Genomic DNA, 26,751 nt, shown 5'->3' with positions numbered 1-26,751 from the left:
ATAAATAAAATAAGTTATATATTCCCTCTCTAGATTATTTGATATATATTATTTATATCAGATTATCGTCTGATATATATTATTGGCATTTTATATTCTGGTGACAAACTATACTCATATATATTATTGGCACTTGTATTCTGACGACAAACAATAAGCTCGATTGTGATGCAAGCCGGACATGACATTAGTCGTACAAGTATGTACTGTCATCGCGTGTATGTATGCGCCTTATATATGTATATGTAGGTATTATACCATTATCTGGGAAATATGCGCATCGTGATTATACCACTGACCAAGGCCTCATTAATTATTAGTGCCTTTCAGTAAATGATTTGTTTCGCAACGAACGATAATGCACAATCGATTATTCTGAATGCCTTTATTCCATCCAAGTGAGTCGTTTTGGGGGAAAAATAAATTATATCTGTATTATTCGCGATTTAAAAAGACAAGTAACACTATTTGAATATGTGTAATAAATACACTATTTTATATTATACTATTTTTGTGTGCAGTTCATTGTGTGGTATAGATTACAAAACTTGTATGATTTCTCTATCTCTATCTCTCTTGTTTACTTTACATATTAACTCATTTATATAATATAAAATATATTTTCATTACACATTTAAATTCATATTTAACCTTCCTAGATTTTTGACTGATATCCCGATTGGTGTTTCAATTAACAAATTTCAAGAATGTTTCTAAAAATGGAAACATTATTCAAATATATATATAAGCGAATTCTATTTTGATGATACGATCTTATAGCTCGATCATATATGTTACATAGATCATAAACAAGCGCTCGCTTTCATTCAACTCTCAATTTCTCGATGTACATGCCGCACTGCGTCGAGGAGATAGAGCAAGGATAAACGAGCACCGTTTCTCACGGCAGTTTCAAATCTGATGTTCTGATCCTGACATTAATTAATGTTCCCCGAACATATGCGACATGCCCGTGCGTTCTCCTACATCTATGTCTGCACTTCTGTCCATTCATGTTCGAAATTATGAGAACATCATACGCCGGATTAAGGTTGTTTATATATACATACATATAGTATGTATATAAAGTGATTTATCATATGGCTTTCCTGACTGACATATCTTCACACAAACTACATATTTGAAAATAAATCGGGTAATTAAAATAAAAGAAAAAATCACGATAATTATATAATCAAAAATGGAGAAAGAACTGAAGGTCAATATGCGCTCAAAATATATATAATATTGGGGAGGGAGGGGAGGCATTTATCGTGTCTTAGAACTTTTCTTTAGACATGCGTATAATACACGCATGTATATATGAATAATTTTTATTCCTCAAGAAACGACTATGAATGTCGTTCATTGTCAATACAACATAAAAATGTTTGTAAAATTTTTAATTATAGACGTATAATAATCACAACTCTCGGTAATGATGAATAAATTATTCTTTTTTCATTGCTTTATATTATTTTAATAGTATTAGTACAGTATATTGCCTTTCTAACGAAGCCCGCAAAGTGAGTCGCACTGCGACATTTTTGAGGCCTGCGTCCTTTCATGCGGCTCTCATTTCGATGTATTCTTCATTCTTATATAACTGTTCGATCGCGTAAGAGAATGATCCCTTGCCGCCTTCTATTAGCTATTACTATCCAAAAAGATTACTAATTAATCTCTTGATAACTACATGATTAATTTTTTAATTTTTTGTTTTACCAATTTTTTTAAATTTGGACAATTTTATATTTTGCTAAAATTTTAGCAAGGGGGTGAATTTTCGCAAAATCTCTGAAATGTGGTGAAATATCGAAATATCTACGACTATTAATTATATATTTATATATAAAAGCATTTATTAATTTGCACCATATTATTATTAGTAGGCAAAAGCAAAAGTTGGGAAAAAAAATTATAGGGGGAGGGGAGGGGGGGGGGGGGTTGAGAGGTACTCGATGCTCCCTGTGTGTATCATAAATTTCTACTATAAATAGACAGTATATATTTGATACGGTGTCATTTTATCGCCGTAACAGGAAGATTGGAATCTGAGATCTCTGTCGGGATTTGGAATTATAGAGGGCTTTAAAGAACGTGTATCGCGTTATGATTGATACTCCTCTACAGTAACTATTTTTATAGTAATTAGATTTTTCATTTGCTAATACGTACAAAAATAATTATTTAATTACGCATCATTCGGCAAAAGATATAAAAAAAATATTTTTTTTGCTTATATAGACGATATAAATTTTAAGGTTTCTTCTTTGATATAATTTGTACTGATTATAATTAATATTACGTAACACGGACTCAATCGATCCCATCATACACGCGACATTCCAATGCCTGTTTTCCATAAACCTGTAGATGCGGATCGCTCGCGACACTTTCATCTCAGTATCATTAAATTAACTAACGCTTTGTAAATTAAATGGCCTTAACTTCGTTTAAAGCGCATGCTCTTAAGTACTTCCGCGAGACGGTTCCTCATCTGGTGAACGTCTTAAAAGGAGTCAGCCTGACTCTATTAGGAAGTCGCCATATTGAATGCAGGGACTCCCTACTAGAGTCAATTTGACCCCAGTTAAGTTCAATCTTCTCTCTTCCTATTTTGCTTCCTCGTAGTTTTCTTCTCACGTCCGTTGTATCGTTGAATGCTTCTTCCCTCGAAGATCATTTATTAAAATATTTAATAGAAATAATTAATCTAGATGTTAATTGCGATATGACAATTAACGCTGTTAATGCTATTCATTATCAACATTACGTCAATTCTTATAATTATTTATATTATAACTTTATATGAATCATTACTGTATTATTACCGAAAGAGAGAGAGAGAGAAAAACGCGAATGAAATGATTAAGGAATAATAAAAGAAGCTGTGAACAGAAAGTGAACAATGATATAACGATGCGATAAAGTACATACATAATAGACTCGAATACTGTTGCGACAAGAATGATGATATCGGGAGGGGAATTTATCACGACAATGTGCAATAATGTCGTTTCTTCAACAATTTTTCGTCAATATACCGCCAAAGACCAAGAACAGAATGATCGAGAACGGGAGAGGAGGCGGAAATAAAGTGTCAGATGTAATACCGGGTAATATTTTCCTCACGAGCGATATTAAGTCGATAGGAGAAATTTCAGATGTATTCTCTAGAAATCTCTCTTTTTCTCTTTCTCTCTTATTTATTTTTTGCATCAATCAATATTCGATTTTCAAGGCAATTTTTCTCAATTGTGACATACAGTGGTAACAGGGTGGTAATATATGCATATTGCATAGAAATTGTTTTAATCGATGATTCTGCTAAATTTATGATATGCTCTATTATAATCTTTCTTGATTTCCTTACTTTTATATTATCTCCTTTTTTTATTGCGATTTTTTATGACAATATATATAAATGGGAATATATTATATTGGCATGTTTACTGAATATTATATTTATACTAAATATTTGTCGACTTTTAAATATTTTAATTATTTTCAATGTTATAATGAAAAAATATATTCAATATTTCTTTTAATATGCTTTTTTAAGGATTTGCTTACTTTATGGAAACTAATTATGTTAATTGTTTTTCAAAAATCCTACAAATTGATTGGTTATCAGTTTCACGTCATTGGAAATGTATAGCAATTGCACATCACGGATATAAATGCGCTCTGTGAATCTTAATCGGATTTAGTTTATACTAATGCGCAGCTTTGTGGTATATAGTAATATTTACACTAATATAATACTATATGTATATAAAATGCCACTTATACGTATATGTATAATGAAATAGATAATAAAATATATAAAATAATAAAAAAAAATATATATGTATATATAAAATACATATGCCCACAGCTAAACCGCTGTCACTTCTTCTACGACGAGTTCTCAAGATCTTCTAAATAAAGTAATTCTTTCTAAATAAAGCAACAAAGAATATTTTTAAATTGCACAGGGACTTTTCTATAACAAAGTCCCACTTCGTTCATTAGTCGAGATAGGAAATCGGATTTGATCTGGCCCAATGCGATTACCATGCGAAAAGCCTCTTCCACTACCACACAGTAAAAGTATATGTTCTATTCTCATGAGAGATCACGGCTCTCGCGTCTCAATTTTTCCACTCGTTTTCAAAGAATCACGTTTCCACTGACGAGGAAAAGAAGGATTTGAAGGTAGTTCCTCCGCTTATGATGAAGCAGCCATTAGTGTTAATTATATTCTGTCGAAATCTTCTTGCTTTACGTATGAAACCGCAGGAAGATGAAAAATCCGAGGAATATCGTCGTTTCTTATCCGGATTTCATGGAATAATGAAAATGCTGAAATTCCATTTCTCCGTTATTACATCTGTCCAACTTTCAACTGTACTTTTTACGAGTACTATTTTATACAATTTTAATGGCTTCTTTAAAATTTGCTCAAATTTAGCAATAAATTTTGCTGAATCGAATTTTGAATCCCGAAATACTATCGATTTAAGTATTTTTATTTTTCTAAATCTTTAAATTTCTTGCGCATTTTGTAAAAAATGTTTTTAGATTTCAATGTTTTATATTTCAGAGAGAAAGAGAGAAAGAAAGGAAGAGAGAGAGAGAGAGAGAGAGGGAGCTCGCAAATGGGAGAAACAGAGATTTAGAATTCCAATTCTTGAATTATTAAATCAAATTTCGTTGAAGCATACGCATATTGTCAATTTAATGATCTAGTTAATCCAAGATATCCTCTATATTCGGTTCGTTATAATGCCGCGATAATAGTTACAACATTCGACCACTCGGCGACCATTTCCGCATGTAGAATTACAACTGCAGCAGTGCGGTCAGTATGACCCACACACGCATATACATATACGCGTGCACGCGTGCACGCACACAAATCATTAAACTGCATCCGACAACGTCGAATTACGTGTTTAGTACCTTCAACGATATCATTTCCTGTTTACGTGCGAGATAATCGCGTTTCCACTCCAATAAACGTCACGCAAAGTTCAACGTCACCAACGTGGTTGGACAAACGTCAGTGAAGGAAGATGTTAATCAATTCTTTCTATTTTGCTATAATTTTTTGAGATTTTATTATAATATAGAAATGCACGTGTAGTAATAAAAAAAAATAATTTAACGTATTTTTTTATCTAATATTACAATAATTTAGAATTATTAATAAATATGGAGGAATTGTTATTAATTTTTGAATTTCTATTAAAACTGATCCGAGATCAGTTACACCACTTGACATTTTTCTCGAGGACAAAGCAATCAGAATGAATCACTTAGAAAATAAAATCCGTCGAGGCATTGATCAGGATAGAACAATGTACGCCAACGGTATTTCGCAAAAACTTCCAATGCATTCACTAGTTTTGCGGGAAACAAACGTGTGGATGAAAAGAGGAAATAGAGGGAAGGGACTAGAAGAGAGAAAGCGAGAGAGAGAGAGAGAGAGAGAGATGTAAAATGCACGCTGGATCGCGCCATTATCAATCCTGACGTATTGTCCTGTCAGGACAGAGTCAACGAGGCTGACATGACCCAGATGAAATCGAGGACTCTTGTGGAATACGCGGAAAAACATATAGCAATATTTAGATTTGGACTCTAATATTTATATATAAAACAGGAATAAAATCCACTTGTAATTAATCAGAAGATATAAAGTTTTCATATAATACTAACTAATGGCAAAACTATGTCCGAACTATTCGATACTATTTTGTAAACTATTGTACACCATCTCGTAACATGTATTCAAATTACACACACACGCACACACACACACACACACATATATATGTATACATATATTGTTTATAAGAGAAAAAGGTATACATGTATACATAAAGAATAGGTCAAGAAACGTGAAAAGAAGTGATTTCTCACTATCTTTTCTGAGCCACCCCTTGTTATATACTATTAGTAAAAACATTATCGATAAATTTATCTTAAATTTGGATAAATTTATCTTAAATGAAATGAAAAATTCAGAATTATGACATTTATGCAATAGTATTTTTAATTGAAGAGAGCTTTGATTGAAGAGAGATTGAGAGAGAATCTTAAATAGCTACAAAAGCTATTAATTAAATAGAGCGATTGTAAATTTATATCTCAGGTTAATGCAGAAGTGAACGAAATACGAACTATATATCATATATATAAACATATGTTGTTTGATGTCTTTGATTTTATTTTAAAAATTTCTCTTGAAAAAGTGTTGGTTTGAAAAATAATTAAATTCATCTCTTTATATGTCTATTAATAAATTAATATAGATAAAAGAAATACATTTTTACACATTTTAAATATGAGCTTATAAGAATTATACTCTCTTAATCACTCTCTTCTGTAGAGCGACCTTAAAAACTGTGCCTAAACGAGAATACTATAACATTGTTAACCTTGTCTCTGATCTCCTGTCGCATCTTCTCCCGTTCTTCTTCCATTTTGCGATGTTTCTCCTTTCTTCGCTCCTCAGCCTCTCTAATAGCCTCCAGCCTCTCTCTCTCGGCTTCCTCTTCCTTCTCCTTGTCATCCTCGTCACCGCCTTCTCCGCCTACTGCTCCTATAAAATAAAAAAAAAGGACATTTATTTATATGTAAAGTCTCTCTTCAAGTGTCAAACTATGCTATTACAATTAGTAAGATGCACAGTAGCGGATTTTTTTAAACCCTCAAGTGCAATTTGATTTTTGGAGGCCTCTTGTCATATCGACGGTTTCTAGGCACAATTTGATTTAAAGGTCTACTGATGGAAAATTTGCCACTGGGATTAAGAGACCAGTATCAATGATACTGATAACCTTATGTTTAATATTGATTTTTTATAGTACTCGAAAAATTGATCAAATGTCTTAAAATCCTTAAAATTCTAAATAATTCGTTAAAATTTGTGTAAATTAATTGATTGATATCATCATTACAGATAAAAGAAATATCTTATTAAATAAATAATTAGCATTTATTTATGCGTATTGTCAGAACGAATTATATACACATAAAATGAAGAAATGATAAAGATGAGAGATTAATTAAGTATTTTATCGCATTTCGAACTTATTAAGTTAACAGAAAAAACACGTTTTTACAAAAATATATGTTTTAAACAAAAATTTAATTTCTTAAAAATCGAGAATTTTTTCTTTTCGTGAGAATGTTTTGAATTTAATGTAAAAGACCATTCGGTCTCTTTAGATTTTGACTGACGAAATTCGTTAAATTATTGCGGACATTATAGACAAAGGAAAGAGTAAGATTTCGGAAGAAGCGGAGAATGATGCGGCGGAATCTCCGCACATTTAGAGAAAATTAATACTACTTCTCTATCCCAGCGTTAATTCATCTTTTTCTCTTTCTCTTCTATCCTCTTTATCTTGGCGCTCACGCGTATTTGCGCTACTTTCCGCGAGTTGCAAAGATACTTTGAAGTCCGATTTATCTGTCTGCTTTAATTTTGTCCGTTCTCTATTCATCCCCAACTAAAACTCCGACTTTGAAGTGGCGAAAAAATAAACGGATCCACAGTTACCTTAGGCAACATTCGATGAAATACACAGATGGAATAATTAGCGACAGCATACACAATATCATAATGGCGACAAATAATAGATTATCGACAATGTCGATCGAATAATATAAATTAACTAGTAATTACTGATTTGCAATAGGATATAACACATTTTACACGTATAAGTTGCACAATATACTACTAACAATAAAACATTTACATGTTTTATGCAAGTCCTAAAAAAATTCGCATGCTTTCTCTCATTAGAAAATCTTTTGTCTCTTTTAAAGGCATTAACAAAGGTATTTGCTTTATTTTATAAAATCTGCTTTGATGTAAAACATTTATTAAAAATATTATACTTTAATATTATACATTTAAGTAAAAAATAAATTGGAGAAAAGTAAATTAAAATTATAGATGAAAGTAAATCACGAAATTAAATAGCACGCATTCGTAAATTTAAAAAATATAAAAATTCCATTATAAATATATATTTATATAAGGAAAATATTTGTAGTACTAATATTAATCTAGAAAATGGGCCGATATTCGGCCAATAGTTGATATTTCAATTTTAATAAAAAGGTTATAATTAAAAGGTAACTAGATCGCTTTTAAAATTTTGAGAAGCTCAAAAGAGTTTCGCATCTATGAGGAAGTTACATTTCCGGGGCGAATCTAATCACATCAAAAAGTGAGCTCGAGGATGAAAAGTTCTGCGTTTAACACAGAAGCTTTGAAAACAAAGTCTCGGTTTAGCAGGGAGAGTCTCGAAAACAAAGTTTATCCGTTCAAGTTTTTCAAGAGAATAAATTCTCAAGTCAAATGAAAATATTATTCAAAGGAAACATTATGAATTCGTAAACATCTACGGTCGACTTCGCAGCAGCACTTTTTGAGACCGCTACCAACTTTTATAAACGCATGTTGTTGCAATAGTACAGGAAATTAAATTAAATATTTTTTTAAAATTATTTTTCGTTTCGTGGAATTCATGATATCACAAATCTTTAACTATAAATTCGAGAAGAATAGAAAAAGAGGCGTTAAATTTGAATATTTTTAGAACTTTGCTGGCGAAGCTGGCAAAAATACTCAGCATATTTGAAAATTGCGCGTAAAACACGTTCCGTGTCTCTGAAAAAGATTAATAACGGGATTCCTGCGGTTTTTCTCTACTCACTCCTATGTCCGGCAAAACTGTCCACGGACAAGTTTTATTTGACAAAATGAAATTCTCCGGTGGTTATCCGGAGAATTTCATGACGTCGCTAGCCAGAGGTAATGTACAGGCCACTTTTATCACAATGGACGGAACAAAAATTTTTACGAATTTCTCAGGCTTTCTCTTAACGTTTCACTGAGTCCCATAATTTTAACTTTTGGATTTTTAACATGAAATATCTAGAAATCTATAATCATAAACATGTTTTTTCCGAAATTGGCAATATTGGAAATGTGACAAAATATGTAAATTAATTTCTTTATATTTTGACTATATGTCAAAACGTTTTATTCCGATGAAAAAAAATATTCTAATTTTTATAATAATTTTGTTTATTTAATAAAATATCAAGTAATATTTTCAAAGAGTAACGTCAATTTTTTTGTTAAAATATGCTGTGAGATGATCAAATTTTTAAAAAAGTAAAAAGATATTTTATGAAGATATATATATATATAATTATATAAAGAAATGATATAGGCTACGTCTTCCAAGTCATATAAGCATTTATCGAGTTCGAAAAAAACTGCGATTCAAAGCGAATTTTAAGAAAGTACTCTTATAACAATATAAATACAACTGGAATTATACACAAGGCTATAAATAAAGAAGGATCGTATTTTGAAAAGATAACATTAATTTAAACGAGCTTGTGTATTCGAATAAATCGTTTTGTCTAGCAACTTGGTAGTTAGATTATGTAGTATATATATGTTGTAAACTGTAATCCCATAAGGGTTAATGGTATGACAACATCGCGCGGGTACAACATCCACGCGCATACAGTATTTCTGGTGGGAAATAACAAGTGTGTCGATACTTCTGCGTGTATCTCCGAGTCTGGCATCTTAGTTACAAGTGCAATATTAAAGAATTATAAACAACGACTATCTATATGCAAGTATTATTCGTGAGTTTATAAATTAATATAACAGGAAAATCATCTTGTGCTTGTATTTTAAAAATATAAGTAAAGTTAAAATGACATTGAAAAAGTCTTGTAAATTTTTATATATTTTTATATACAATATATCACACACAGGTACGAATAAAACGCAATTTACACACATTTAGTCTCTTTAAAGCTCTCTGAAACTTTTTTTAACCATTGAAATCTATGCAATGAATGCCTTTCATTTGTCAGGATAGCAGGCAGGATAAGCTGCTTTTTATCTCATTTCTAAGATTTACGATATAAAAGAAGTGATCTCTCTCCAACATACGTATTTCATATAAATTCGAATACAATCTTCGCTATATTTTTTTTTTTCAATTAATGTACAAAAACGTACATTAATCGAAAACAAAAATAAATGTAGATGTACATTATCTCAGGAATAGTAGCGACTCCTCCTAAAGGAAGGTCGGAATAATCAATAATAGAAGTACGATGGCGATTGTACGAAACGCGTCCCATGTAACGCGCGTCCGAGTGAATTTTCCAACCAATCGCTAGTAGTAAATACCATTTCCGAACACGAAGACTGGTCGTTGGAAACACCTGCGGCCCAGTGTCACGAACATTCGCTGCTCTGCTCGGCATCGTCATTGCTATTTAATTGAATCTGCATCTCGCAGCACAAATTCGTAACGACCTCTATTACAAATAACCGGGAAATTAAAACGTCGCTTGTGAGCGATAAACAAATGCGTCGCATTATGCGGGATGTCCATAGGAAATATCGAGTAGATGTGACGTCGCGCATGATCCGTCAGAAATATATCTCCTTATTTCATCTAAACGTTATGTTGGATTTTGTTCATCAAATAATATTCAGGAAAAGAAAGAAATTCTTCTTTTGAAAATATCTTTAGTTTTAATCTGGAAATCTTTAAAATGAGATTATATTGCGTTAAACAAAGAAAACTTGCTTGGATGAAGCTATTTTATATAGTTCAACCAAGAAAAATATATTCTTATTATTTAAGAATAATTTTCTTGAATGAAAAAGATAAAATGTTGGATAGAAAATATTTTCAAATCGAAGATTGTAATAATAATTATCAAGATAATTATATTGTATTCTTCAGGTGACAGTTATAATATTGAAATAAGACTGTAATATTGTTGAAATTTAAGATTATCAAGATTATAGATTGTTGTGCGTATATACGAAACAATGAACGCGTTGAGTATATAAGTTTTGATTTGACACTTCTTTTTTTTTCCGTGTAACAATAGAATACTTTTGATTATATCTGTCAAATATTTATTTATCATAATATATTATGATAAATTTTATTCATTAGCTATATCAAATGTACATCTCTTAACATATACACACAGAAAGATATTATTCTATTGCTAAGTAAAATGATTACTCAGTTTACTTTACTTCTTTTAAGTAGCAGTTATCTTTAACAAAGAATATTTTATTAATAATAGTCTTAAAATAAACTTGTCACAAATTTTAGAAAAACACGTTATTATATACTCAAAAAAAGTAAATATTTTCTTTTGAAGAATATTGTAAAATTTTATCGAAGAAAAGTCAGATATGGTTAATTTAATGTAAGAAAATTTATTAGATCAGAAAAATTTAATGTATTTCTTTCAATTATATAATTTAATATTCTTGATTGAAGTATTAAATTTACTAGGATTCAGAATACATTTTGAATAAATTTGATGTTTATGATGAACTTATGATAGATTTGCGGATATATATAAACTTTTGAAATACTTGAAACAAGTAATATTTACTTGTATATAGTATGTATTTTTCTGTGTGTATTTTCTACTATTGCATAATGTTGAGGAAATAGATCGGAGGGAATTATGGTGTCGCTTTCATTTTTTATCAACGTCCAACAATTTTGCGTTAAAATTTTCTCTTTTTTGAAGAGATGTAAATTTTATATCGCCCGTGCTTCAGTCGCGATGCATGTCAAGTCTGTCTTTATTCGAAGCGACTGATAGAATCTGCATTTTAATTGACTTTTATAAGAACAAAATCGCTTCATTTCGGTGCGGACAAGCCGTGAAAGAGGAAGTCTCAGCCCTTTACTTTTCCACCCTCCTAACCCGCTTCATTTCATTCGCCCACCCGAGTTGGATACTAACGCCGTTTCATCGAACAATCCGCCGTCCAATCACCATCGTGCAGATGTTGAGGAAACGAGTTTACTGCGAGATTTCAAACGAATTGTCGTATAGATACAGTCCGCCTCGTCCGCATTTCTCATTGGACCACGAACGTATTGGCTGTTTCATCAATCGGTTGAGTAAAAAAAAAATAAATAAATAAATAAATAAATAAATTGAACAACCATCTGAAACGGACGGATTATCCGTTTGCATACAAATGTTTCTCTCGGTGAGAGGATAGCGAGCACGAAATTCTATACATAGTATCCCACGTGTACGATCGATCATAACAACGATAATACGATAATGAGTACTGAATTTGTCAGAACTTTTATTCTACAATTGGAATTAATTTTCGATTGCCACTATTGTGCACGTAAAGATAACCCTGTCTTTTTCAACATCGTAAAAATGATAATTGCATGTATTATAATAAATACATCATACAAATGTGATTACAATTTAAATACAATATAAATTAAAAAAGAAATCTTATGATTTTATAATCTAGAAATTAATGTAAGATTTAGGAATCCAATATAACTGAATGACTGTCTTTCTAAATTAAATCATGTTCAACATCGTAATCATCATCCAAGAATTAGTCATGACAAATGATGAAATACATACCTATTGTTTTTCTCGCAACAAAGTTGTAAACATTTTTATAAAAATTAACCCTTATTTTACAAAAGAGATAAAACAAACTAATGCGATAGACAATAAATGTGTACAACTGACATTTGCATAAATCAAATTACAGATAAATTTAATTTGATGAAAAAAATATTATTATGTTTGCTTTAATCGATAAGATTGTAATGTTTACCCGTGTTCTTCTATTCGCGTCTTTTTGTTCATGATATAATCATTATGATGATGCTCTCATATTTACCTTTTATTTATCATGATGTCATAAAGTTACGTCGAGCTTATTTATTATATTAGATCAATACCGCATCGAGGAGATTTAACGTAAAATGTGTTTCGTACATTTTATAAAACTTCAGAGTAATTTATAAAATGCGTAAAATTCACAGAAAAATTCTTTTAATTCTTGATACATACATAATTTATATGCAACGCGATAAATGTTTCATCGTGTTTTTTTCTTAAAATTTTCAATTAATTAAATTAACAAAGCACCTACATTGACGGTAAAATATCGACTTTGAATGTTGAAAAAAATACTTTCCTTGACATAGATGCATAATGTTTCGATAACGTGGTGCACGCGTTCACAATTGCATATAAGTATTCTCATTTGTTGACATCTTTCGTGCAAGCGTTTCGTAGGTTCGGTACAGATGCGGTTTTGTAGTATGCTACGATAGTATCTCTCTATTATATATAACATCGGCTCAAGGATGTTTTGCCTAGCGTGCAAGTAATGTATGTGCAAGGTAAACGACTGCTATTCTCTGGTATCATTCTATACAGGTTTAATATTTTTATCGAACTTTATATACTTTTTTGATCACGTAACAAAGTTTCACAATTGCGTATTGTGCATTTTAAAAACTTTAAATATTGGAATATGTAGTTTAAAGGATGTATTTACATTTTTTTTTTTCTAATTCTATATATTAAATATTTTGTCGAAATAAATATTTTGTAGAATATTTTCGACAATGATCGCGCACTCTTTGAGTGCGTTGAGATGTGCGAGCTTGTTTTTTTTTTGAGAAATTTCAAAATAATTGAGTTGCGAGTAAAATATTGAGTACACATTTTAAAGCGCTATTAATTCTTTATACGCCGAGTCCGATGTCTATTTGCATTATCATTCAACAATGGGTGTTATGTTTTATGCATGAACGCAAAAACGTTTGGGCAATTTGCCCGGCAGATCAATCTACAACGCTACTCCGTCCTTTTCGATTCTCCCGTTCCCTGTCGAGATTGCACACTGTGACAGAAAGAGAACAGAACAGTATCAATCCCAAGCGCGTCGAAATAATTCGCGAAATCGGCCGCAGTCTCAAAAAAAGACCGGTTCCAGATTTTACCTTTCGCGGGATCCGATTTGCATGCAAATCTATCTGAATCCGGATTCGTGCCCATTCACACGATTATATTGGCGCAAATTTGTATTGTCCCTCTCGAGATTTTCAAGCGTGAAAAGTTGCCGTTTTAAGAGAGACAGAGAAAGATATACATATATATATACTATTCAAAATTTTTCAATATATTCTAATTCTAATTGTAAAACATTGGAAGATATAGTGCTAAAATAAACTGTTGTTTTATGCATTTTGTTTTCACAAAACTTTTTGTAGAGATTTTTATTTGCGTGTATATAAGATATTATGATAAAATTTTTATGCCTTTTTATTAACTCGTACACACAATATATTTTTCTTTCTCAATGTTACTGTATTAAATAATGATATAATTAAACATTTCTTTAATAATTTATTTTTTCCTTGAAAAATAGTGTCTAATAGATAATTCTTACCATTTTTTATATCTGTCTTGATTTTTGTTTTTTGTTTTTAATCTTTCAAGAACATAAAAATATGTTATTACAAAAAGTTATAAAAAAGAATGATTTGTGACAAAACAAAAGCAACAAAAAACTCCAATTTTACGAAAAATAATATATACAATTTTTTTGAACGGTGAATATCATTCGCAGAATTATTTGGAAAGAAACTGCTTTGAAAACGACCACAATTGATTTTCTTTATTAAATAAAAAAATATATATGTAATCTCTCTCTTGTTTTTTGTCAACGACACACAATGTTTGGTATAATAAAAATGTAATATATTTAGTTGTAATTTATGCAACTATAGCATTAGTAATAATAATCGTAACAGCGGAAATAAGTATGAGTATAATTAACTCTATGTCAACAATTGAATATAGATTCAATATACTATAATATACTATAATTTAGTACACTTTCATTCATTAACACATTTGTGCGTTCTATTCGTAAGCCAGTTATGCTAGTAATGCTACTTGTAAGCATAACTAGCGTCTCATTACCACGAGCTTAAATCAAGTAGTCTTGATTAAGCTACTCCTGGCGTAATTGACTGCATCGCTAGAATTTGCTTTCTATCAATGCAATCGAGTTCGATTGTGAGTATCGATCACTTAATATGTTGTTACAATTTGATTCGATCATCATCGAGTTTGTCGCAAATTACAATTAATTTTACTTAGATATTATAACCTTAATATGATGAATTTTGATTTGAAGATTCTCATTTCCAAACATGATAAAAAAAGAGAATTAATATTATAGGAAGCTTTCCCAATTTATTAAATTAATATTTTAATAGAGTTAAAACTAACTAAGAGATTTTTAATATTTAATATTTATTTCTTAATATTTAATTTTTGATCAATATTAGTCATTTCAAAACTAATTTACAAGTCGTAATAATCTCTCTTTCTCTCTCCCTTCCTCCACCTCCCCCTTTCTCTCTCTCTCTCTCTCTCTCTCCTTCTCTCTCTCTAACTACTGAAACCAACTTTATAATAAGACTAGCTTTTTTTCGTCCCGTATCATTTGGTAAGTTATGCGATAAGTAAAGATTCTCGAAAATCGGTTCTCGAGCTGGTACTTGGTTATTCATTTCCGGTACGGGTCAGGATGACCGTATCAGTGCTTCTCTTCCGTACTGGAAGTGTCGCGAAGGAGAGCGAGGGTTCTCGTGTTAGAAGTTGATTGTTCCGGTCTTGTGCGGTATGTAAATCTTCCCGATATCACCTAGAAATTCACCCTCTTTCTCTTTCTCTCTCAACCCGCTCCCCTCTTTCCCCCACGTCCCCGCCGTATCCTCTCTTTCTCTCTCTTTTCCACTTCTGAAATTTCAACCTTGCTACTGAGACTCCAGCTTTTCCTTCATCAAAATTTTTTCCCCGCAATTTAACGACATAGAGAATTTTTGCTACGATATTGACGTGGAATTTCTCTTGCAATTAGTGAGAGATTTATTGCGGGCTGTTAAGATTAATGATCGTGGTCACACACACTTAAGTTAAATGTTAAAGGGGACACATTTTTAAATGATTATAAAGAGAGAAACCAAATGATTTTTTTTTAAACAACTTTGATAGAAAATTGTAAACATAACGTGACGATAAAATTTCAATTTATTTTCCGTTATTTATTTAATATGAATATGTGATTTCTTTTTTAAATTAATATGATAACTATATTGAATATACACATATATAAGTTCAAAAATATAATAGAAAGAAATCAAAGAAAAAAAAGATCAATACGAACCAGACGCAGAATGGAATATAGTATAATTTCTTTGTAATTTTTTTATCAAGATATCACAACTATGTGAAAACAGTTTAGATTAATAATAATTTAAAATAAAGATCTCAAAACGCGCCTTTAATTCATTTGTTGATCTTCTAGGATTATCCGAAAAAATTCACCGTTACTGTATTCATATCTTGTGTTTAGCAGTTATTTTTATATTTGTATTTTTGCTTTTTTATATTAAGCTTATTACGGTTAAGTGTCCCATACTCAAAACACAGATTATATAACTTTTTGATTATTTCTTTAATTGTAGTAGCGTGCATTGATTCGAGCTCATTTGAGATTGTACAATGGAGAGGTAATTTCTCCCCGTAATTTCTCTCGCGGTTAAATCACAGCAAGTTCTCATCGCACGTTCGGAGTTACTTCGCGAAATTGTCGAGTCGCACGACAACCTGCTTCAAGCTGCGATATCTATGCTTCGTGAGCCGATTGTGATTGTCTCGAGAAGCAAAAGGAGAAGAGAATTTCAATGGCTACCAGCTTTTGTTCAGTTATCGCATAGTACTTGACCTTTGTCTTGACTTGCAAGGCATAAATGTGAAAAACGTTACAGTAATTAAATTGTACAAAATGATTTATTTAACAAACGAACGATTTATAATAACAAAAATTATTCAATTTATAAAATTTATGAAGAAATGTCTGTCAAAAATAAAGAAAAGCGAAAGAATATATTCATAGATATTTATATATGATGAAAATTTTGTCAGCTTATAAATGCGTAAATTCTTTTATTTTCTGCGATATGTAATTGTCACTTGTGAGAGAGAACTGAAAATATTACATAATACTACTAAATATTAGATTGTGTCTTTTAATTAAACATTAATTTTTAACGTGAATTATTTCAGAGATTGTTTTATACTGTTGAAAAAAAAGATTCACAAACAGTTTTATTTTCTGCGATATGTAATTGTCACTTGTGAGAGAGAACTGAAAATATTACATAATACTACTAAATATGAGAGAGAGAGAGAGAGTCCTACATTAATTTTTAACGTGAATTATTTCAGAGATTGTTTTATATACCGTTGAAAAAAAAGATTCACAAACAGTGATATTTGCAACAAATTTTCGAAACGGTTCCCCTTTAAAGTCTTTTTCGAATTTATCATTGGACTCGTTTTATTAAACTGTTGAATATGATATGTTGTCTCTTACTAACAATAAGTAATAACATCACAGGTCACTTTCTAAAAATTAATTATATTAAGATAAATTTTTAACTAATTTTTTTATGAAAGTTTCAAATGTTCTTTTTGAAAAACGAGAAAGAACAGATTAAAAGCTTCGGTTAAAAAACGTCATCTATATTTTAAAGGCAAAATGTTCACAGAAAGCATTTATTCTTAACAACGGAAACTTCGTCAGAATAAAGTAATAAGCACAGAAGAGAGAGAGAGAGGGAGAGGGAGGGAGGGAGGGAGGAGGAAGGGAGAGAGAGAGAGAGAGAGTCCTACTTTGAAATAAATAATTATTTAAAACGAATGAGTTGTATTTGTATTTAAATTTTAAATATATCTGTATAGTCGCGAAGGTATTTAATTCTTTTCTACGAACGAACGAATGAACAAACTCTTTCTCTTTCTCTCTCTCTCTCTCTCTCTCTCTCTTTTAGTATTGTCAAACCATGTACGATCGCATGTGCAGATATTTGTATACGTGGCTGTTTTGCGTTGTAGCTCGTTGTTGGTATTGTAATAGGTAGCCCATCACACCACGGCAGATTGCTGAGTATGTAAGAACTGCTTTGTCGAATAAGCGAAAAGAGAGAAGAACGAAGAACACTCGTTCAGCAATTTTGCACATTGCATCGCACAATTGTATTTCATTTAAGGCGTATCACAGCCATGTATGATATTTCCATGAAAAATATTCTTCAACGATTTTGAATAATTCTTGAGAACAAATCTTTTCAAGACCTAGTTTTAAAAACATCGCGATATTTTAAGCAATAATCTTATCTCATAATATTGACAAGTACGTGCCAACAAGTTTCGTATACATGCTGTCATATTTCAATAAATACGTCTATATCGCCAAAACTATTAATCATATTAAAAATGTTTTATAAAAAATGTTTTAATTAAAAATTGAAGAGAATTTCGGAAACAAATATTTTAAATAGTGCACATGTCCTTTTTAAATATAGACTTTCAAAATTGATAAAGCATTTCGAAAATTGTGTCTATATAATCGTGAAAGTATTTAATTATATGTATATTTATTTATTTGACGAATCAAGTCCAGCTTTATAAACGAAAGATTGAAACACAGTTGCTTATAATGAAAAATATGGAATAGAGCAGCATCTTTTTTATTGACTATATTTGTTAAGACAGAAGGGATAGAAAAGGATATAGCTTCCTTTGGTTTCCAGAAACGCAATAATTTACAACGCGAGCACTGCTAACACATGCACATGTATTATCCACTTCGAGAGAAGGGTAGGAAGATGTCGGACTGTTTTGTCAACGCGTTATTTATGGCTAGTAATATATTGATTCGCGCTCATGTAATCGACTTCCCTTCTTGGTTTCATGAACACGCATACATGCATATTCTCTTCTTAGTTAGAAGTTCGATAAGTTATTCTATACAGGATATAGTATTTATTATGCAGTTACTCGCGAAATTGATCAAACATTTTGAAAACCTAACAAATTATTTAGAAAAACATGTTTGCTTTAAAAAAATATTATTTGTATTCTCCTGATATAAATACGCAAGCTATGAAAGTTTATTTCTAAATAATTACTCTCGTTTCCCTTTTTTATTATATTATATATTAATTTTATAAAATTTGTCAAATATTTTATCACAATTGTGTGACTGTAACTAGTACAAAAGGAAGATAATAAAAAACAGAGCAGGAAACAAGTAATTCAATATGAAAAAATAAGTCGGAAATGTAGAAAAAAATCCTTTTTTTAACAATAACGCATTAAACTATATGAAATTTGACACCTTGAAATAATTGTTGAGCTGCCAAAATTATGTATAGGCTAATGCATTATTGATATTTATTGTAATTATATTATGTATATATATTAGCGCGCGAAGTCAAATTTCTCTTAAGAACAAATAGAAAATTTTGTACCGAAAGAATAAATTATTGATTAAATTATTTTGCCAAACTGAACTTCATGCATATATTATATATAAATAACTGGGAAAATTTTTCTTGTTACGTTAAAAATGTATTTAATCATGATATGGTCGCTAAGCTACGTCTACAATAATAGAGCCACACTATTTCTAAACGACTCCTTCGACAATTCAGAAATAAATTCACGACGGACTCTATCTCTTTTATCTCTCTTTTTACTTTTCTTGGCAGGACTTTATCGCCTGGCAGACAAAGCCAAGAACACGAAAGCAGCATAGAAAAGTTTCTGTTCGAGATAGAAAGCAAGAATGATAATGCAGTCGCGTTTAATGTTAAATAATCTTTGCAGATGGAAAACTGCTGCAATATAAAGTGCCAAATAAGATTGTTCGCACTGTTTTTTTTTTTTTACAAACGATGTTATTATCATAATACGCATTATTGTTATTGATATAATAACGTATTATTAACATAAATAATTTACGACATTATTAAAAAAAAAAGTTAAATACGAATCTTTTAAACATTTATAATCGATTTTAACATGTTAATGTATCGATATTTTATTGTCAATATTTTTTAGTTTTTATTGTTGAATAATAATTTTTGATATTGGACTCTCTCTCTCTCTCTCTCTCTCTTTCTCTCTGTTATATATTTATTTACATTTAATATGTAAAATCTTTTTCTTACTATTTCTTAATTTTTTATTTTATTTTTATTATATCCTTGGTTTAATTGCATATAAGTAAAGTTATATAAGAATCTCTAATGATTTTCATCGCAAATAAATAATGTATATCACATATTATTTTTTATGCGGAAGATGTTTTGTTGGATCGAGAGAAATTGTTAACTAAATATTACAAGTTTTCTTCTCTCTCGTGGAGATTCATACTTTGATACTCGATTAAACAACAAGATCATTTGCGAGAATATTAGTTTCGTGTTCGTAAAGCGCATGCCGCAATCAGTCGCCCTTTTGCTTCGACATTTCCATATTCGACATTTCGTTTACCTTGAATAGAATGGCTCAGAGCGTAACCGTCCTATTGCATTTTTAAAGTATCGAGGGAACGCGGGACATCTCAAAAGCATATAATCTTGAAATTATTTATTATCATCGCGAATAAATAATTGGATATGTGAATGATAGAAAAATATAAATAATTTTTATAAAACATTAATCACTTTCATCGAGAGATTATTTAAATTCTATGTATTATTTATCATCTTTTTATTTTCCACAAACTTATCTTTTTGTTTTAATTTGGAGATCGCATAAAATGAAAGTAGGTCGAGTAACGACGCGATCCTTACAAAGAAAAAATGCAAGGGCAGGTTGTACTCATTAGGGGGTGAGCTTGAGAGGCCGAGCTTATTTAGAAGCGGATGGGCTCCTAAGTCGATGATGTGAAATTCAATTATTCTTCCGGTGTCTGGAAGAGAATTATCTCGAAAACGATCTCGACACTCAAGATTTTCACTACAAATTGAATTACAGCGGAATTTCAATCTTCACCATCGATAATCGGATTGTAATCGTAATGGAGATGATGCGAGAGCCCGTTTTGTTAATAAAGATACTACTTTTCCTGTATAATGAATATAAAGTACCGGATGATTTTATTATATCAGGGCCTCAACCAATCAAGTAAGATATAGGTAAATATTAATTTCTAAATTAAAATTTCTTTCAGAAATACTTTCTCGTCATTTCTAAAGAGAAAATTTATTATTGATAAAATCTGGTAAAAACCTAATATATAATTAATAGAAAAATATTTATCGCTGCCAGAACTCGAATCAGAACTGTGCAAACTTATACTTTTTCAGTGCGCGGATATAAGAATATTTACTTTATCGAAAGATGAAATAACAGTTTCAATATAGCAAGAAATAAAATTCACTTATACAAGTAAATAACTAAATCTTATTTTTTAATTTTGATTTTTAAAAACCACGATATATGTTAGATGTTAAATCAAGTGATGAAAATTTACTTGTCGTATCAAAAAGGTGAGAGAAAAATGTGATGGCCATTTCTGTAAAAAAATTTCAAAACTAATTTTGTTTGTTTCTCCCTCCCTACCTTTCTCTCTCTCTCTTTCTCTTTTTCTCTATTTTTCATCGAAAATTAACATCCATTTTTATCGAAAAATTGTAAAAACTAGATTGTAACTGTGATTTTTTCATCTTTTTCATAAAAAAAGCAAAAACAGTAATATATCAATGTTTTCACAAAAACAACAATAGACCGACGCGGATGAATAACCGCAGTTTGCAGAACATAGCTTTATTCTCCATACACATGTATATATTTTATTCAAACCGGTATTTTGTGTCCACTAATATTTTTAATACAATCGCATACACAGAATATTTCCCACCGTACATAACGTTGCGTTTGTCAAATCATAGAGATGCCAGCATTGTTTATTTTACAAGATTGAAATACGTTTTTATTTAAATTATTCTTTCTTGTCTATTCTGTATCATGACTGATCTTATTCCAAAATTTATTGTATCAAGATTTTTATTTATTAAATAAAAATATTAGTTTTATTTTATACAATTTTTACATATATATTGAAAAAGTGTTGGAAAATTAATAAATCCTAAAAACAGTCTTAATAAAATATTTCCTTTTCGTTCCAATCATAAATGATTTTTCGATGCAGAGGTATTTCTCAAACATAGATTACATAATGTTGTATTAGCAAATGGCCTGTTCTGCTTTTTACTTATGATACGACAATGTACGCGATTGGTTATCGTCGCTTGTTGTCATATCTATAAGAATCACGATAGACCAATCACTAATATAAAGGCATTTTAATCTGTTTTGCATATATATATATATATATATATATATATATATATACGCATAATGAAAAAAAAAGTTTGTTTGCGCGTAAAAAGATAAACGAAAGAAAGAGAAACACAATTTTTCCGATGATTTTCGATATTTCCCCGTTTATCCATAATACCTTAATCCTTTGATGCAGACGAAGTTTCACGACTAAAAAAGGGTCGGAACCAGTCCCCACCAACACTCGCGTTTAAAGCACGCGGTCGCGATAGAACATTTTTCGCAAGATTCCGAGGGAGCGGCTTAATTTCGACAATCGGAGCCTATCGAACGAACGAGATCGATAGGCAGCTAAGTAGTGTAGTTAGCTTGGCTTTGAATAGGACATACCCAGTATGTCCATGACTGAGTCCCGTGATGACCTGCGCTCGTAATAGTGGCGACAGTAGTACTGGTGCCGTATCGGTCAGACTTCGCCACGGAGACCGCCACCACCACTACCGCAACCCTCCGTGTCTACCCCCCACCAGCTTCTGCAAGGCGCGCACACCCCCCGCCATCGGGATGGGCGTGCTTGCCGACGTGGAAAGAGGGGTTGGTAGGGGTTGCTAGAAAAATGTTCAGTTCCTCTCTGGAAGTACCGTTGGTTCCCTTCCACCCCCATCTACCGTGCAATATTTTTGCTGTCCCTATAACCGACATGATCGGCCTTCCTATGGAATAGGACAGGATGAAACGCGACACGACGCCTATATCGATATAAAGAACGAAGAATGGAATGTCGGGGGGGTAAGCGACGTCAAGCTTGTACAGCCAGTTAAACAGCTCGACTAGGTCACGGAATGAAGTGGTGGTATAACGCGTGCAATGTGTCGGGACAAGAGGTGTGGAGTACAGATTTATAGTTTTACGTAATCGCACTCTTTTCTCCCTTTAAATCGACGCATTATAGTGAAAATAAAATTTTGTAAAAAAATCGCGAAGAAATTACGTGAAGATGTTCGAAGATTGGACTTACGCAAGGAAGAAACGATATATATTTAATGCATGCTGTTATATTTCTAAACAATACAATGAGTACGTGTTAAATTGAACAAGAAATATTTTGGATAATATTTCAGCTAGTATTTTCAAAGAGTTTTAAGAGTGTATTTATGGTATGGAAATTCAAAATTGAGAAAAATATATAAGAACCAAAAACTCCTATTTTAAAAGAAATATTTGTCAAATTTCAAAGCTTTTGGATTTTGCCTTTTAATATTTTATTTAATAAATAATGATATTAATTAATGCAATAATTCTTTCCTTTTTGTATTTCTGAGATAGTAAAGATAATTAACATAATTAATATTATGTTTAAAAAAATATTAAAGACCTAAAGAAGAAATTTGAGATTTGTGTATGAGAAATCCTGCACCTCATCGTTAATTGTGTCGGCCTTTTCACATATGAGTAGTTAAAAATTAAATAAATACAGTCTGTTAATTGTGAAAGTACGTACCTATAAAAATATTAAAAGAAATTTTGTTTGATATAAGAAGACTTAATAAGTTGGCTTACAAATGTAATTAAAAATAATGAAAGATAAAAATTAGCGAATACACATGTGAAACACTTAATATAAAGTTCCTAAACTTTCCAAGTTTGAGAATATATATGGTTGTTCGTAAGCATATCTCTCTCTCTCTCTCTCTCTCTCTCTCTCTCTCTCTCTCTCGTTATATAAGTAGGTTAGCAGAGAAATGACTGGTAACTTGGAATTATGGAGGATTACATTGTGTTATATTATAGTGTCTGCTGTACTTTGTATTCTTATTTCTTATATTTGTAATCGAGAAGAAGCAAGAGACTTATGTGTGTATGTCATCTTATATAAATAATTTGAAAGCATGACTTTTCTAAGAACTACAGCGATAAATATTACAGCAGTACCACAATTTGACATATACACTCATACACATATAAATTTATGAAATAATGTGGAATGCAATTGACAGAAATAATAAAAGTATGAGTTTAATATTCTTTGTAACTTTACTAGGTATTTAATATATATGTATAAGTCAAAAAATTCTTTTTTAAATTTTCAATAATCAGATATAACGTTTTAAATATTTTTTATTTATTTCCAAATCTCATTTGTGTGCGTAATATTCGGGTCGAATAACTTCGAAATTCTTGTACAATTTGGCACAATTTTGAAAATATGGAATTTGGCTTCCTACTCTGGCCTACCATGCATAACATATGACAGATGTTCACCGACGATATCTCGCAATCGACCTCCGGTTAATGGGTCGTAGGTCGCAGACCCTATTAACTACTACCCGGGACTAGACACAATAAATTATATCGCTCATTAAGTGCGCTCTACACGTGGGAATATTCCTTAATGGCTTTCCGCCTTCACTAGGAATGCTTGCGTGCAAATGCTTCCGCCTTTTGCTAATTACAATTTCTCCCATCTGCAAAAATCGTGGTTTTATTCTTGCAATGTGTATATATATATACATAATATTGAAAATTAAGAAGTTATGAAAGAAGATATAAATCTTCGATAATGAAAAATTTCAGGCTATCTTTCGAAATAATTAAGAAGAATAGACGTAAATACATTTACTACATTTATATAGGATGTTTTATAAAATTTGATAGAAGGTAATAAAATTTTATATGGAAATGCAAATTGAAAAGATAAAAAAAATAAAATTGTTTTGTACGAGAGGTTTTATCTTTGAGAAAATGGATTCTAAAAATTGAAAAAAATTAACATCTTCTCTTTCCAATTCTATTATCAGTTGTATGACATTCTGTGCGCGATTTGAAAAGACTTGGAGAAAAATCATCATTTATTTTGTTTTTCTTACAATGTAATATCTATGCTTTTAGCCAATTGCAACGGGGAGAAAAGAAAAGTCATCCATAGGAAGCGATTCTTAGTAAAGGTCCAACCATCGTTTACTCTTTCTTACGCGTTTACGTATTATTCGTACGTGTTGCCACCCTACTTGACTATCAGCTTGATAAATATGGGCGGCTGTTGAATAATGCAACGGTTACTCCGGCAGTAAACAAGTAACGCAACACCGTCGGTTACTGATTCGCCTAAACCACTCTGACTGACCTCCTCGCTCGCTTATGCGATTCGCCACATATTCCGCAAACTATCCGGCGTCACGTTTTGTAGACAATGTTTCAAATATGTTTTGCAAGACATAGTTTACAGGAATTGGTTTTGTGAAAAGAGGGGAAGTTACAATTCTCTCTCAGATGAAAATTATATCAACTTTTAATTTGATATTAAATTTAATTATTATTCAATTTAATAGATAGTTAAATTCAATCTTCTTTTTCTCTTACTTATTTAAGATCGCATGTATGTATATCTTTATGCGTTATTAGCGACTAATATAATTATTTATTATCAACATTAAATCCATGGTCCATAACATTGACTTTCATAATTACGATCTATTTTGACAAACTAGATGAATGAGATTTTTGTACATATAGATAACGTAAAGATTGAAAGAATAAAAATGTAATGAATTGCGGTATTTCAGCTAATAATGGTAAACAGTAGAGACACGCGATCTGTGCGTTTGGTATGGGTTATTCCGTTAGTAGTGTTAAAGTACGCCTTGATGGGTTCAATCACGTCAAATGCGTTGCGTTTGATTGCGTTCGAGAATTCCGACATGTGATTCTGTACACACACGCGAGTATTAAACACTGGAACTTGTAGAGAGGATTGATAAAATACGAATGCTTTAAGTACCACACATGTTCAATTAAATGTTTAATGCAATTTATTTTAAAAAATGAAGAAAATATAGAAATTTAGTAATTTTGTATAACAGATTCGCTTCTCTATACGTATGTGAGTAATATTTAAGGATGTATGTGTTATATGTCAAAACATTGACAAAAGCATGAAAATTTCGTAGACTGTTCTACTATTTCTTCTGAATATCTGTGCAAAACTTAAGCACAATTCTCTTAATGGTTTGAAAATTATTTAAATTTAAAGTTAGTATTGATTCTTATGGAAAATCATGTATTGTAGCACTTATTGACAAATTTGACAAGGAAAAAACATTGCCAACGAAATAAAAATTTTCGCATATATTAAGAAAAGTCTAATAAATATTTGTGCAAAACTTGATTTAGATCCATTTACTCGTTTAAAAGTTATTTTCTAAAAATTGTAGAAAAATCTCTCTCTCTCTCTCTCTCTCTTTCTGTAAATTACTCATTTTTTTTTTTGTTTCTTGCAGTTGATTTCCAAGGATATTCACGATTAAAAGTTCTTGTCATAAATTTAAAAAGAATTAATTACAACTATTTTCTTTCAGATGTTAAAAACCATATTATTTTATGATACTTTAATTCTTTTTATAATCCGGATTTATTTATTTGATTTTTCAAATAGTATAAACACAAGAAATGTTGTTTTTTTTTTATTTTGATAGTTTTTTGCTACTATTGTACAGCCGAAACATCCTTAAAGTATAAAAATTTTGGTATATATAAAGATAAAAATATGATGAAATAGAAGTTATTGCTCTTAATTTTAATAAGAAAGTTATTAAAAATATCAAGGCAACACAAAATTGAGAAAATACCGTACATAAATTTCCGCTACATAGGCATGTTTAAGTGATAAAGCGCAATATTTCAACA

The 26,751-nt window shown here is 30.8% G+C and overlaps 2 protein-coding genes across 7 annotated transcripts in view; one reads left to right on the top strand and one right to left on the bottom strand.

Annotated features, from left to right (window-relative positions):
- LOC115233134 overlaps positions 1-26,751 on the top strand; it is a 188,981-nt gene that overhangs the window by 36,022 nt on the left and 126,208 nt on the right. The window lies entirely within an intron of this gene.
- The window catches only part of LOC115233132 (complexin), a 147,417-nt gene that overhangs the window by 7,956 nt on the left and 112,710 nt on the right, over positions 1-26,751 (bottom strand). Inside the window, exons 1-2 of one of the 3 annotated variants that reach the window (XM_029803397.1) lie at positions 22,459-22,593; positions 6,429-6,592 (exon numbers count right to left, since the gene is read on the bottom strand). In XM_029803397.1, coding sequence (XP_029659257.1) covers positions 6,429-6,592; positions 22,459-22,471 — 177 coding nt within the window. In that variant the 5' untranslated portion in view covers positions 22,472-22,593. Of the gene's footprint in view, positions 1-6,428; positions 6,593-22,246; positions 22,407-22,458; positions 22,594-26,751 lie in introns of those variants that run through there. The other 2 variants (XM_029803398.1, XM_029803396.1) reach the window with 2 other exon arrangements.

Source organism: Formica exsecta, unplaced genomic scaffold (assembly GCF_003651465.1).
Source record: "Formica exsecta isolate Colony F162 unplaced genomic scaffold, ASM365146v1 scaffold160, whole genome shotgun sequence".
NCBI classification, from domain to species: Eukaryota; Metazoa; Arthropoda; class Insecta; order Hymenoptera; family Formicidae; genus Formica; species Formica exsecta.
The sequence above is the reverse complement of the archived record's forward strand: the minus strand, read 5'-3'. Positions and strand labels throughout refer to the sequence as shown.